The sequence below is a fragment of the Citrus sinensis genome, chromosome 9 (assembly GCF_022201045.2).
Source record: "Citrus sinensis cultivar Valencia sweet orange chromosome 9, DVS_A1.0, whole genome shotgun sequence".
Lineage (NCBI taxonomy): Eukaryota > Viridiplantae > Streptophyta > Magnoliopsida > Sapindales > Rutaceae > Citrus > Citrus sinensis.
In genome coordinates, this window is record NC_068564.1 from 27407893 (window position 1) to 27422593 (window position 14701).

Here is a 14701-nt window from a genome sequence, read left to right on the forward strand (position 1 = left end):
AATAAAACACTCTTATAAGACGTTGAATTAGCAAAGCTTTACAAATATTTCTAAGGAGAACAATTTATGAAAAGACAAGTTTTTAAAGTAATTTTTAAAACAAATTTAAGAAAACATTTTAAGTAAGTTTTTAGTCAAAATATAACTTTTTATCATAAACTATAAGGTTAAAATTACTTCAATATAATAAAATGCCAATCCACCTGAAATCCATTATTCTTTTCACAAATATTTACATATATATACTTATCATAAACATTATGCATGAATTCACTTATCTCGATTCGAAGCAAGTAATAATAACCCCAATCACACGAGCTCACTTTTGACTTATAATTATCAAGATAAGATTCTTATTAATATTTTATTCAATTTTGACCTTGATAAGAAATCCAAAAACCTTAAAACCATTTACTCTTACTTAAGCACATCAATTCACTAAACTACACTAGAACATCTTGCAGGGCTGATTTTTAACAAGTTATAACTATGTCAAAAAAATCATAAATATTATACAAAGCCACTGTGAACATGTTGGCATTCAATAAAAAATTTAATAAGATTAATTAGAGTTCATAAACATCTCCAAAAATTGATTTTCTACAAAAACATCAAAATTTGGAATCAATGACTTCATAAAATAAAAAAATTAATATATATACACATACACACAATAATACTTAATTATTACAAAATTATTTATTATTGTTGTTGTTGTTGTAGTAGTATAAACATGAATTGTTAGTGGTTCTAATTGAATTTTTATTTTTTTTTAAAGATCATCCTTAGGTGAAAAGTCTAAAACTTATAGCAGAAAAACTAAATTTCTTAAATCAAATACTATAAACTGATCCAAACTAAAATGAAACAATTTGGTACGGTTAGAAAATTAGGTTCACATTCGTTTCTAGTTTTTAAGAACTAATCAGTTCTGTTTCACTTTTGGATCAGAATCAAATCAAACCAAATAGTATCCAACCCTTCATATATAAATAAACCAAAGTAAGGCATGCAAATAGAAAATTTAAAAGATAAATTTTTTTTTCTTTTTATAACCTAGACTATAATAAGAATAAAAATTAAATCAACCCAAATTAAACAAACTTTTCAATAGTCCCCAGTAATTGTGTAAAAAACTTGTTGTGCAAATTTTATTGTATTAACAAGCGCACAAGTATATTAAAGTATAAATTAAGAATAACAAAGTCAAACCTATAGGGACTGCTAATTTTAGGATAGCTAAATCTAATCTATGCTACTTATAACTCTATTCTAGTTGAAAAGAAAATATCTCATTTCAAGAAATTTAAACTAAAGACGAAAGTAAATTAAAGATGAGTACACAAAAATTTAAGAGAACAGAGTTATCAAGATTTCAGAATCCACCATTATTCAGCTTAACAATTATCTATTACCAATCAATTTTTAATTTTAGAGTGACAGCTCAAAATCAATTTATATACGTCTACTCATAGATATAACGATTATGCCCCATTAAAATTAATCTTGTGTAGGTTTTCGTCTGCTTAATAGTGTGATATCTAAGAAAGTATTCCTAAACATTTTGGGTAAGCAATTTTATAAAGATAGAGAATCAACAACAATACATACTAATTTTGTAATCTCAAGTATATATTTAGTCAAATATTAATCTTAACAATCAATAGTAAATAACAATGTTAGTAAAAAGATATAATAATATCCAACTAAACATGTTGAATAAGAACCAGAAAAATTAAAGCATACGTGTACAAAACTAATTGAATAAAAGATAATTTATTTCACTTACAGAGTATTATCCTTAGCCCTAATATAAAAATTTAATTACATAAAATTGAATTAGGAGCAAAATTCAATTGCTTTGCTCTGCTCATCACAGAGGCTTCAAAACAAGCCATTTTATTCTGCTTTTATTCTTTAAATAGATAAATTGGGCTAATAAATTTAATCAGAATTTATCTTAAGTCCACAAATCCAATAATCTTCAATCCATTTTAAGTTCGGTCCCCTTTGAATAAATTACTCCGTAATCTTCAATTTAACAAAGGATTAGAAATGAAATATATATAAAAATTATTTTCATCAACTTACAAGGTTCTATTCAGTCTCTCTCCCCTCCCCCATTTCATATTCCGAGGTTCTCAACATAATTCAAGCGTTGACCAATATTTTTTTTTTGGGGGGCTCTCACAATTATTGATTCCAAATTTTGCTAGTGCATATTCTTTGAAAATCCTTATAATCTGAGGGTCTCATCTTTCACTGCCTATAATTGAAAAATCCTTGTGATGGGTTGCTGTTTAAGCAAAAGCCAAGACTCAGACTCAGCAGCCCAACAGCAACAGCAAACCCCTCAACTACATGTACATGTATATGATGATGATGATGATGATGATGATACAATTCTTGGTAAAGCCTACGAGGATATTAAGTTACATTTCACTATTGCCGAAGAACTGTGTAGAGGTGAATCTGGTAGAATCTATCTTTGTACTGAGAATTCAACCGGTTTGCAATTTGCTTGCAAGTCTATCTCTAAGACCAGCAAATCGGATGAGGGTTACTTGAAAAGAGAGGTAGAGATAATGCAACGTCTGAGGGGCCGGGCAGCCTAATATAGTCCAACTGAAGAGTGTTTATGAGGATGAACGGTTTATGCATATTGTTATGGAGCACTGTGATGGCGGCACACTCGTCGACCGGATTTCGGACAGGGAGCGTTATACTGAGAGGGCTGCAGCTTCCGTATTCAGGAGCGTTGTGAATGCCCTGCATGCTTGCCACTCCAACGGCATTATGCACAGGGATCTTAAACCTGAGAATTTCATCTTCACTACCGACGACGAGAACGCTACTCTCAAGGCCACTGATTTTGGCTTGGCATTTTTCTTTGAAGAAGGTAAAGCTGCTTTGCTCGAGTATATTGTTTATAAATGGTCGTATTTTTGTATTTATTTTATAATTTCCAAGTTATTATTAGTTTCTTGTTGAATATAAAAAGGTGTTTTGTAGCTTATTTTTATTTTCTCAATAGTGTTTGTTAAAGAAATTATTGAGAATATATTACGCAACTTTTCTGAAAATTTATTAAAAGATAAAACACATAATAAGGTTTAAATTGTACAGTTTGATTAATCTATAAAGGCCCACGTAACGCGTTTAATTATTTTATGTTTCTCCAACCAAAATGTTGAATCAAAAACGACACCAAACAGCCCTTAACTTTCTCATCCTTTGGAATTGTGACTTTAGTCCTTTTGACTTTTAAATTAAAATTAGCCAATCAAAAAGATAATTAGCTAGCCATTTAGGAGGTAATTAATTTTACCATTTTTACTGTTTTTTTTTTCATTTACATCCTCGTCTTATATTATTTTAAATATTTTTAGGTTAACTGGAACATTTTTGCAGGGAAGGTATATGAGGAAGTGGTTGGGACTCCTTTATATATGGCTCCTGAATTATTAGGTCCATGCAAATATGGCAAGGAAATAGACATCTGGAGCGCTGGACTCATATTGTACAATTTATTGTCTGGTGCACAACCATTCTGGGCAGGTGATGAAACCATTAATTGCCTGTATGCTTACTACTTTTTTAGGTAAAAGTTAATTTCATGTTATCTCTCTGAAATAACAATCTTTAGAATATTCTCAAATTATTAAAAACCCTGAACATATTCTTTTTTTTTAAAAACATATTCTTCTTTTTGTTCAAAAATAAGGGAAAAAAATAGGGGCCTGTTTGTGAAACTTTTTTTTTTTTGGTCTTCTTAACAAACATAGAGGTAAGTTGAAATTTATAATAATTTAGGATATTTTGAAGGAGAAATTTTAGAATATCTTTAATGTATTATAATCAATTGATGCATGCATGACATGTGTAATTAAATTTAATATAACCACCACTTACATGATGAGTTTTCAAAATAAATGCACACATGTCATAACATCATTTGCTTGTTATATGGCTCATATGGTACCTCTGATGTATTCTAAAATTTCTCATTTTAAAGATTTTCATTTATCTAGAATAATCTAAAATCAACCCTTAACTTAATTATTAACTAGAAAATAGAACCGCGTTTCATGCAGCTTTGAAAAAAGAATTTAGTATTATCATTTTTTCTTACTTTACACTTGATGAAACTGATAAAAAATATGAATTAATTTTTTTTAAAGATGAGGCAGCCTTATAAAAAACAAAAAAAAAACTATTAGCCAGCAATACAAATAAAGAAGCAACGCAAGATAAAGAATAAAATAAGAGAATATATTATAGAGTGATTTTATTCATTCCAATTGTGTGTGTATAAAATAAAAAGATGAGCTCTCATTTTATAGTTATATAATCACTCCATGAAATTAATTAAAAATTATGGATCATAATTCCTTGTGAGATAGTGGGAGTTATAGGAAAACTAAAGGTTGCTAATGGGAGATAGTGGGAAGACTAAGAGATATATGTTATGAACATCTACATTTATTTTAATAAATTCATAACACTCCCCATTGGATGTTCATTACAAAGAATATGCTTCATTAAAATTTTTACATAATTGTTATTGTGTAATAACAATCAAATTAATTATGAGAAGATGAAAAGCCAAATTTAAAAGAAAATTTCTCTATTTATTAGATAATAGAGAATATACAAATATGAGAAATGGTGGTGTTACATCACATCTTCAAGTCTCAGCTTTATATATATATATATAGATAGATTAATTAAAAGTACAGCAATTAGCAAGTGTCAGAATAGTATCACTCACAAGTGCTATATATATGTTCTGTACAGAGTCGTTGTATGGAACTTTAACGGCGATAATGAGTAGAGAAATTGACTTCAAAAGTGATCCATGGCCAACTATATCAAGCAGTGCGAAGGACTTGATTCGCAGGATGCTGATTCGGGATCCAAACAACCAGATTACTGTCGCTCAAATTCTAAGTATAAATTAATTAAGTATTATATTGATCCTCAAGTTATATATTATTATTAGTTTATCCCTTATATATATATATATATATATATATATATATATAGTCATTTTTTTTAATGTGGACACACTTTTTTAATGAACTATAAAGCTATGCAATTTAACAGTATTAAAAACTAATCCTCTTAAAGCACATGATTTAAACGTGTGTCCGTATGAAAAAAAAAAAAAAGGAGTTTGGATGCACTAGAGAATGACTATATACACACTAATACTACTGAAAAAAATATGGTATGATATATATGCAGAGCACCCTTGGCTTAATTATGAAAATGGAGAAGCATGGGACAGGCCAATTGACACTGCCATTATTTCGAGGGTGAAGCAATTTAGAGCAATGAGCAAACTAAAGAAACTTGCCCTAAAGGTACGTTTTAAATGATACAAAATTTGTAAGATGGTGTGGATCATGAACCACACGTCTGATTGAATTTTTTCATTTATAGCTCTCGTCAACAATATTTTTAATTACTTCGTAAAATATTATAACAAAAAGTCACATTTTGTCCTTCAACAGTAAACTTCAAACATTAAGAACATTAAAATTAAATATTAGGAACGTAAATATTATTTTTTTTATAAACTATAAGTTCAAGTCAAATTTTAACTCCTTATCTCCCTAGAATTTAAGCACTCGTGAGTCATGACCAGCTAAAGAAGACTACTAGAAAACCACTTTATCAAAAGTAGGTACAATGAATTAGCATTTGACTCTGTGCCTACTGGTAAACTGCTGAATGTATCATATACAATATATATATATATAGGTGATTGTGGAAAATCTTCCTGCTGAAGAAATACAGAAGCACAAGGAAACGTTTAAACAAATGGACACTAATGACAGTGGCACACTTACCTACGATGAATTTAAAGCAGGCTTATCTAAGCTTGGATCCACGCTTACTGAAGTTGATGTCAAGCAGTACATGCAAGCTGTAAGCAATTCAGGAGCTCTGAAACTTGTATCCCATTAATTGATTAATTAACTATCTATTTGCATCATGAGCTGATATGGTCTGTTTGCATGTCTGCAGGCTGATATAGATGGAAATGGGACTACATTGAATTTATCACTTGTACAATGCAAAGACACAAGCTTGAAAGATTTCAACATCTTCACAAAGCCTTCCAATATTTTGATAAGAATAATGATCAGTATGTTAATTTCTCGTTCTATATAAATTAAATAAGAGTTGGGGCAAAAAAAAAAAAAAAAAAACGCACAACCCTTTGGCAAGTTCAATTTACACAAGTTGTTTTTCCGAATGCCTGTGCAGATACATCACAGCAGACGAACTGGAGGCAGCATTTAAAGAATATAACATGGGTGATGATGCCACGATTAAAGAAATAATGTTCGAAGTTGATAGAGATAAAGTAAGTTTTTTTTTTTTTTCAAACTTTTGACAATAATATTATTAATTTATTTGCCTTATCGGCATCGAATATTATTATTATAAGCTGATCACTTCTTAATTTTTGTTTGCAGGATGGTCGGATTAGCTATGAAGAATTTTGTGCAACGATGAAAACAGGAACCCATCTTCGAGGAACTTCTTACAGAAATTTGAGTCATATTTTTATTGGAAAAGGCAAAACATTTTCTCAGCAATAGATATATTTGCATGTTTTTGTGACTTACAAAATCATATAGTTTTTGTTTTTGTTTTTTTTTTTAAAAAAAAAGATATAGTGAAGAAATAATCATCGATTAGAATTAGGAACAATCAAAACAATCAAAACAATCATATCTTGTTAAACAAAGCAAATAAAAAATCACACAATAGCACACAACAAATGATGCTCATTATTTCTGTCTTGTTAAACAATTGAGTGGTGGGTTGTTGGTGAGTGGCAAGCAAAATTAAATAATAGAACAATGATCACTTACACAAACTTCCAAGGCAGCCTGGGGTGATTTTTTTTTCCCTTAATTCATATTGCAAACTGATAATTAATGGATGTCACTTCAATTTGTTAGCGGGTCACAGTTGATATGGCCATCATCATAGAACATGAATACTGTATTTATTATCTCGATATTAATTTTTATAACCCATTTATAAGTATAAAGTCTACAGCAGTTGCATTCATACGCATGAACATGATCATGACTTTAAGTCACAATAAAAAATTTGGTCAGAAAATAATAAATAAGCTCTTTCATCTTTAGGAACTAAATGGTGCCTAATAGTGACATCAAATCCTAACTGCTCATTAATTAAACCAATATTAACAAGCAAATTACATATGCTAAGATAAGAGTCCAATGTCAATTCTACAAAACAACAAAGCAATCAAATCAAACTTTTACTTTTTACTTTTTTTTTTAATTTAAGTTTTGTTATATCTAATTATCTGTTCTTCTGACTTCCAATATTTTTAAGTGCAAAATATAAATAACATAACATTGGAATCAGATGACTTCACAGGGTTACATTAAATATAACATTTTTTAAGGGGATCCTTTTTATTTTTTTTTTCAGTAGTACATTCTTCAACTCAATAACAAAAAGTAGACCACAAAAATGGCTCATATCCTGGCATTGCCACTTTAAATTGGGATAAAGGCAGATGCCAGAAAGGTTGCCAATGCTTGCAAAATTAGTTTCAGTTTTGCTTCCAGAAAATGACATGGCTTTAACAAATATGCTTTTGTTTTCTTTCTGCAAGAAGTTGGAAAAAAAGGAAAACAAACAGCCGGCCAATCTGCACAAAGTATGCTTTTGCTTTCCTTATTGCTTAAACGATTAACTTTTCCATTTCAAAAACAGAAACAAAACCGTGTGTTGCACACTTTCTTCTGTTCTGTGTCGCCCAAAATCAATTAAAAACGTGTTGATTTTATGCAGCTTGACAGACAAAAGTCATTATTATCACATCACGGTTCCATAAAGCCTGACTCCACCTCTCTTCAAACGCCATGTCGACACGTGTCCCAGCGACCCACTATTGGAGTATCTTAGACGATCGTGTGGCTCAGAAGTCAGAATGCCCGACTCTCTGTACTGGTTTCGGTGGATTACGCGTACACGTGTCGAAAAGGGTTGCCTGATTGGAAATGTGGGTGCTGCTGTACATAACGCAATGGAAAATGGTAAAATAATATTTTTGTATAAAGAGAGTTCTAGATTGAAATTATTGATTCTAAAGGGTCTAATATATACTTTAAAGAGCAAAGGGTGAATAAAGTCTAGATTTAGTTTTTAAACCTATACTTTTTTGAACGTGGACAAAATTAGAAGTTTCATATAGATGATTATCATTATACATAATTTTAATTTTAAACATTTAATGATACCTTACAAACAGGAGATTAAAAGTTTAAATTCAAGAACGTGCATTTAATTCCGAAATTATTTACAAAATAAGAGATATGAATACTATTAAGTGATCATAAAATTAATAAAAATCAATAAATTATGGCTATTTCCCAGTGTTCGACTATGTACTTTTTAAGGTACCATAGACACAGTCACAAAATAGTAAGTTATAAAATTTTATTCTTTCCATTACTTTTTATATTTCCAAAAAAAAAGCTCAACAAAGTAAATATAAAATAAAACTATTTTTTTTTATATATATATATAGTTGAAGATAAAAGTCATTGTATTTCACGTTTACCAAACTTGTACATTTCCTATTGAAAAGATCTTAAAATATTGGGTTAATTTTATCCTGCCCCCAACTGTTTCAACATTTTTCGCCACACACCCATATGTTTCGAAAATACTCACTCCACACCCAATTCCGTTAATTTGACCGTTATGTTTAACGGAGCTATTTGAAATTTAAGTAAATGTCCAAAATACCCCTTATCTTGAATTAGAGAAAAATAAAATGAGATAAAATATTAATTTAATAATTAATGTTTACATTAAAAAAATTTATTTAAAGGTAATTAATAATAATTTCATCAATTAAATTATCAAATAAATTTAATTTATCATCATCAAATAATATTTAGGATATGAATTTCCAAATTTGCCCTTTGACCGTTAGAATAAACGGTCAAATTAACGGAATTGGGTGTGGAGTGAATATTTTCGAAACATATGGGTGTGTGGTGAAAAATGTTGAAACAGTTGGGTGCAGGACAAAATTATCCCTAAAATATTAATACCTTAAATGGAAAAAAAATATATATATATATATATATCTAATTGAGTAATTGAGAATTCATTTCATTTTTGTGAAGCTGCTGCCTGCTGTCTCTTAGCGTCAGAAGATTCTTTGCAGTTTCGCTATCTCTGCTTTTTCTCTCAGAAATATTCAACTTTTATTCAAGTTTCAATAGTTGACCAAAGCTTCTTCCTTTTTCTTGTTAACCCTATTTCTTTTGTCATCGGTCCTTGAATAACTCTGATCTTCAAAAGCCATTAACTCTGATCTACTTTTCTACCCATCACATCCCCTGCATATTCTCTCAAGATCCTTATGTGGGTTTCATAAAAGTCACTACCTTTTAATCAATATCTCATCTTATCTTAACGCTCCCTTTATCTCATCTGGGTTCCTTCTTTTGCTTCTCCATTTTAAAAAATTTAACCTTTTAGGCAATTCAGTATTTTTGATCCAATTCGTTAAGTCTTGCTCGAATGGGTGGTTGTTTAACAAAAAGTAAAGACCCAAAGCCGCGGCATTATGCCCATGGCTACAGATCATCACCGAATACAGTTGCTAAAGCCCCAGCACCAGCACAGCAACAAGCCCATCACCGGCCTGAGAAACCGGGGCCAACACCAGCAGCTGCTCCTGTTTCTGGCCTAAAACAAGCAGTTCCCAGGCCAGATACAAATACAATTCTCGGTAAACCTTATGAAGATGTTAAGTTACATTACTCTTTTGGTAAAGAATTGGGAAGGGGTCAATTTGGTGTTACTTATTTATGTACTGAGAATTCAACCGGCAGGCAGTTCGCTTGCAAGTCAATTTCTAAGAGGAAACTTGTGACAAAGAATGATAAAGATGATATCAAAAGAGAGATTCAGATAATGCAGCATTTGAGTGGGCAGCCTAACATTGTTGAGTTTAAGGGTGCTTATGAGGATAAGCAATCTGTGCATGTGGTTATGGAATTGTGTGCTGGTGGTGAGCTTTTTGATAGGATTATTGCTAAGGGACATTATAGCGAGAGAGCCGCGGCTTCGATTTGCAGGTCTATTGTGAATGTTGTGCATATTTGCCATTTTATGGGTGTGATGCATAGGGATCTTAAGCCTGAGAATTTCTTGTTGTCTAGCAAGGATGAGAATGCTCTTTTGAAGGCAACTGATTTTGGGTTGTCAGTGTTCATTGAAGAGGGTAAGTTTCTTAACTCTTTATTGGTTCTTTCGCATTGTTACTTTTAATATGTGTTTTAAAAAGTTGTTGCTTGAAGAAAAATTTAGATTGTTATATAGCAGATGATCCTTCATTGTTGAGTCAAATTAGGGATGGCAATGGGGGAGGGGAGCGAAGGGGACCAATCTCCCCGTACTCATCCCCTATATTTTGCGTATGTCCTCGTCCTCTCCCCATCCCCGTCAAAATTATTTAAGAGAATCTTCATTCCCGCCCCGAATAATAACAGGGGATCCCCGAGGGTCCCCGATCCTCGAATAATTAATACATTTTTTTGTTTTCGATTTTGAGTTAATCATATTAAAATAAAAAATTTAAATAAAAGTAAAATTCGAAATATATCTTACATTAATATCCATTACAAAAGTCACATACATTAAATTAGTAAGTAACGCAACATGCAAGAAATACAAACTATCATGAACAAATTAATAGCCTAATACAAAATTGTTACAAATAAAATTAAATTTAGATTTAAAATTAACTTTTCAATAGTGGCGTGGGCACTTTATAAATGTGGACTATTCCCTTTACAGCACAATAGTTAAGTCGAAGCAAATCAAGAGCAAATATTAGATTAGATTAGATATTAAAATTGTGATTTGCTGTGGGCAATTATAACATTTAAAAATAAATAAAAAATAGATTTAAGATAAATAAAAATTAGATTTAAGATAAATAAAAATTAAATTTAAGTTTAAAATATTTAATGAATATTAAAATTAAAATAAAAGTTTTGGGCTCATAGAATCTGTCTAGTCTTTTTAATGTTATAAATAAAAATTTAGGACTTTAATTAGTTAATTAGGCCTAAAAGTTTAATAATATAAATATTTTGATATTTTTTATTTTTACCAATACTTATAATTTTATAATTCAAATTTTATTATTTATTTACTAGTAATTTTAAAAAATAAAAATTAAAATGGGGAAATGGGTAGGGGATGGGGATTCCACCTCATCCCCGTCCCCTTCCCGAATAAGAAATTGGGTAAAAAAATTTCGCCGTCCCCTTCCCCGAATAAGAAATTGGGTATGAAATTATCCCCATACCCTCCCCGAATGGGGAAAATCCTCGAGGGTACCCGTCCCCATGGGGATTTTTGCCATCCCTAAGTCAAATTTTGGAGTATTATACAGGTTTTCTTTGATTTGAACATTTGTTTTGCTGATCCTTGGTTCATTTTTGTGGAATTGCTGAAAAATTGATTCCAACCTACCTTGGACAGGTTCCAAAACTAGAAAGTTCTATTGTTGTAAGTTTGTTGATTTACAGCATGGATGAGTCAAATATGCTATGAAACATCAAAATATAAACAAGTCTATGAGTCTGAATTTTTCTTTTGTTTTCTGATAAGAAACAGAGGTAACAGCTTTATGAATTATTGTTAAAACGTTTTGTCTTGAAGTTACCTCAGTCAGGAATGCAATCTATTGATTTTGCATATCTTCGTTATAATTGTCCGTTGCTTGATGAAGAAACTGGATTTTCAAACAGTTTATAAAACTTCAAATTTGCATATACACTCAGTTGCTTATGCTTGTAGCATTTTCTGCAGCATTTAATCTAGCTGTTAACATTCCTATCTGATTATTCCACGGACCATTTTCTAGGAAAGGTATATCGGGATATAGTTGGCAGTGCTTACTATGTTGCCCCTGAAGTGTTACGGCGAAGATATGGGAAAGAGATAGACATTTGGAGTGCTGGAGTTATATTGTATATTTTACTTAGTGGTGTACCTCCGTTCTGGGCAGGTAAAAGAATTCTCTTGGAAACCTATTAGTTTCTTTTCACTTTCATTCAGTTGCGTTGCATGGCTCTACCTCTACCTCTTTATTGAAATTAAGTATAGTTAGTCCAGAGATAGTTACTGAACAAGTAAGATGTGGGTTGCAGAAACGGAGAAGGGGATATTTGACGCCATATTACAAGGAGATATTGACTTTGAAAGTGCACCATGGCCTACTATATCAAGCAGTGCCAAGGACTTGGTGCGTAGGATGCTGACACAGGACCCAAAAAAGCGTATTACTTCCGCTCAAGTTCTTGGTATGTATCTACCAATCTAGTTACTCATTCCACTTTGTTAGCCCTTTTTTGAGAGACCTTTTACTCTTTTAGTATCTTCGCTAATCTGTTGAGGCAATAAAAAATCGTTTTTCTCCTTAATGGTTCTGTCCATGTTTTTAATGTTACTAGTCTTTCAAGTGCTGGACTAATTAAGCTGTGATAATTTAAAGTTCAAATTGAATCGCTGATCATCTATATGATAATCGGCCATGCTGGGCATGGTCCATGTTAATTTTACGCCCTTGATGACATTTTGCTCTTCGGTATTTATCTCTTCTCTGAATAAGTTGAAAAACCAATGCCTTTTTGTAGAGCACCCATGGATTAAAGAAGGCGGAGAAGCATCAGACAAGCCAATTGATAGTGCAGTCCTTTCTAGGATGAAACAATTCAGGGCAATGAACAAACTAAAGAAACTTGCACTGAAGGTAAGTCTAATAAAATATATGTTAATGTATCAGCATGTGAACTGCAAGGCAGCATTGGATTGAATACTTTCATTCGTACTTCTCCTCAGTGTATAAGTTAGCATTTTCTTATATTCTATAGGCAGTGTAAGTGATTGCATTATGATAAACTGGGTAAATGACGAATTTAACTGTAGGTCATTGCCGAAAATCTTTCAACTGAAGAAATCCAAGGACTTAAGCAAATGTTTACCAACATAGATACTGACAACAGTGGTACGATAACCTACGAAGAACTGAAGGCAGGATTAGCTCGACTTGGATCAAAACTTACTGAAGCTGAAGTTCAGCAGCTCATGGAAGCTGTAAGTACTTAATGTTCTCTGAATGTTTTCGATCATTGTTATTTGCATTATGCTCAACTAACCCCCTTGGTCTACAATTCAGGCTGATGTGGATGGAAATGGGACTATTGACTACATTGAATTTATCACTGCTACAATGCACAGACACAAGCTAGAAAGAGATGACCATCTTTACAAAGCCTTTCAACATTTTGATAAGGATAATAGTGGGTAAGTTTTTGGTTCTAAGCTCTGAAAACAATTTTAACAGTTTTCATGGGATGCTAATTCCTATAGAACCAGGATCAGTATCATTGATATATGCTAATTCCTATAAAATATGTAGGACCATATTTTGTTTTGATGTTATATGCTTCACTCCTTGAAGTTAGTGATGCATATATCAATAAGCAATCTGTTCATAACACTAACTTTCAAAATTTGGAGGTCCACTACCAGAGGTTGACATGCATGCATTTCATTATGAAGGATATAAGCATTTCCCGAGCTTGTAGAAGCATGTGCGAAGCAGCATATACGGTTTTTTTTTTTGGGAGAAATAGTATAAAACATACAACCATATGCTATGAGATTAGCTGTAGGACGGATACTTGCCACATTATATGCTATGAGATGAGACATATTTGCAGCACATGGAATCCCATGGAGTGGCCCTTGATTTGTTGAAGTTGAATGGAGTTCGACAGGGATCAAAGGTTCAAAGTTACTGAACTATTTTCATTTTCTCTTCAATGCTTGTACAGATTTATCACAATAGATGAATTAGAAATAGCCATGAAAGACTACGGAATGGGTGATGACGACACCATCAAGGAAATAATATCTGAAGTTGATACAGACAATGTAAGTCGTACCTTGTGAAGCATAAATTTTGTTTCCAGTATTATTACATCAGTTCTCACACCTACATTTGTTCTCAGGATGGAAGAATCAACTATGATGAATTCTGTGCAATGATGAGAAGCGGAACCCAACCACAAGCCAAGCTCTTTTAGATCTATATGCAGTATTCTTGCTATGGGGTCTAATCTCCTTGTAAAAAAGATCACAGGAGTATAGACTTACAGCTGTTCCTTTTGCTGTCAGAATACCATGGATATTTGCCAGTTTGATGTATTAGACCTTAGATTTTCCTTTTACCAAGTGCAAGCTTATGAGTGACTAGTAACGATCCTTCTTTCTTCTCTTTTTCCACTGTTTTTTAAGTGAACTTTCTTGAAGCATCCCAATGTTTGAAGAGAAAGTTAATGGAAATATGCTGTTTATGAGCACTACTGACTGAGCAATAAAGTTTAGTTATCGTTACGTATCTTGGTTAAATTTGCAAAGAATGTTAGTGTTGTATTTTATCAATCCATTTAAAAACGTAGATATCCGCGTGGTCGAAGCTTCTTTATCCGATGAGGAGTTCAATAGCATCACCACTAAAAACTCTTCAAACCATCAACAGCCATACCGAAAATTTGGTTCAGATTCAGTAAGCAAACAGCCATGTGTTGGGCGTCAACCAAAG

The 14701-nt window shown here is 31.9% G+C and overlaps 1 protein-coding gene and 1 pseudogene across 1 annotated transcript; both read left to right on the forward strand.

Annotated features, from left to right (window-relative positions):
* The first annotated feature begins 2100 nt into the window (after positions 1–2100).
* Positions 2101–6614, forward strand: LOC102626879 (calcium-dependent protein kinase 2-like; annotated as a pseudogene).
* A 2567-nt stretch (positions 6615–9181) lies between these two features.
* Positions 9182–14493, forward strand: LOC107176513 (calcium-dependent protein kinase 2-like). The gene is made up of 8 exons (XM_052433188.1): positions 9182–10303; positions 11957–12100; positions 12243–12395; positions 12729–12844; positions 13021–13188; positions 13271–13398; positions 13932–14031; positions 14109–14493. Exons 1-8 carry the CDS (start codon positions 9598–9600, stop codon positions 14181–14183), a joined length of 1590 nt encoding a protein of 529 aa, XP_052289148.1. The 5' UTR covers positions 9182–9597; the 3' UTR covers positions 14184–14493.
* The last annotated feature ends 208 nt before the right edge of the window (positions 14494–14701 follow it).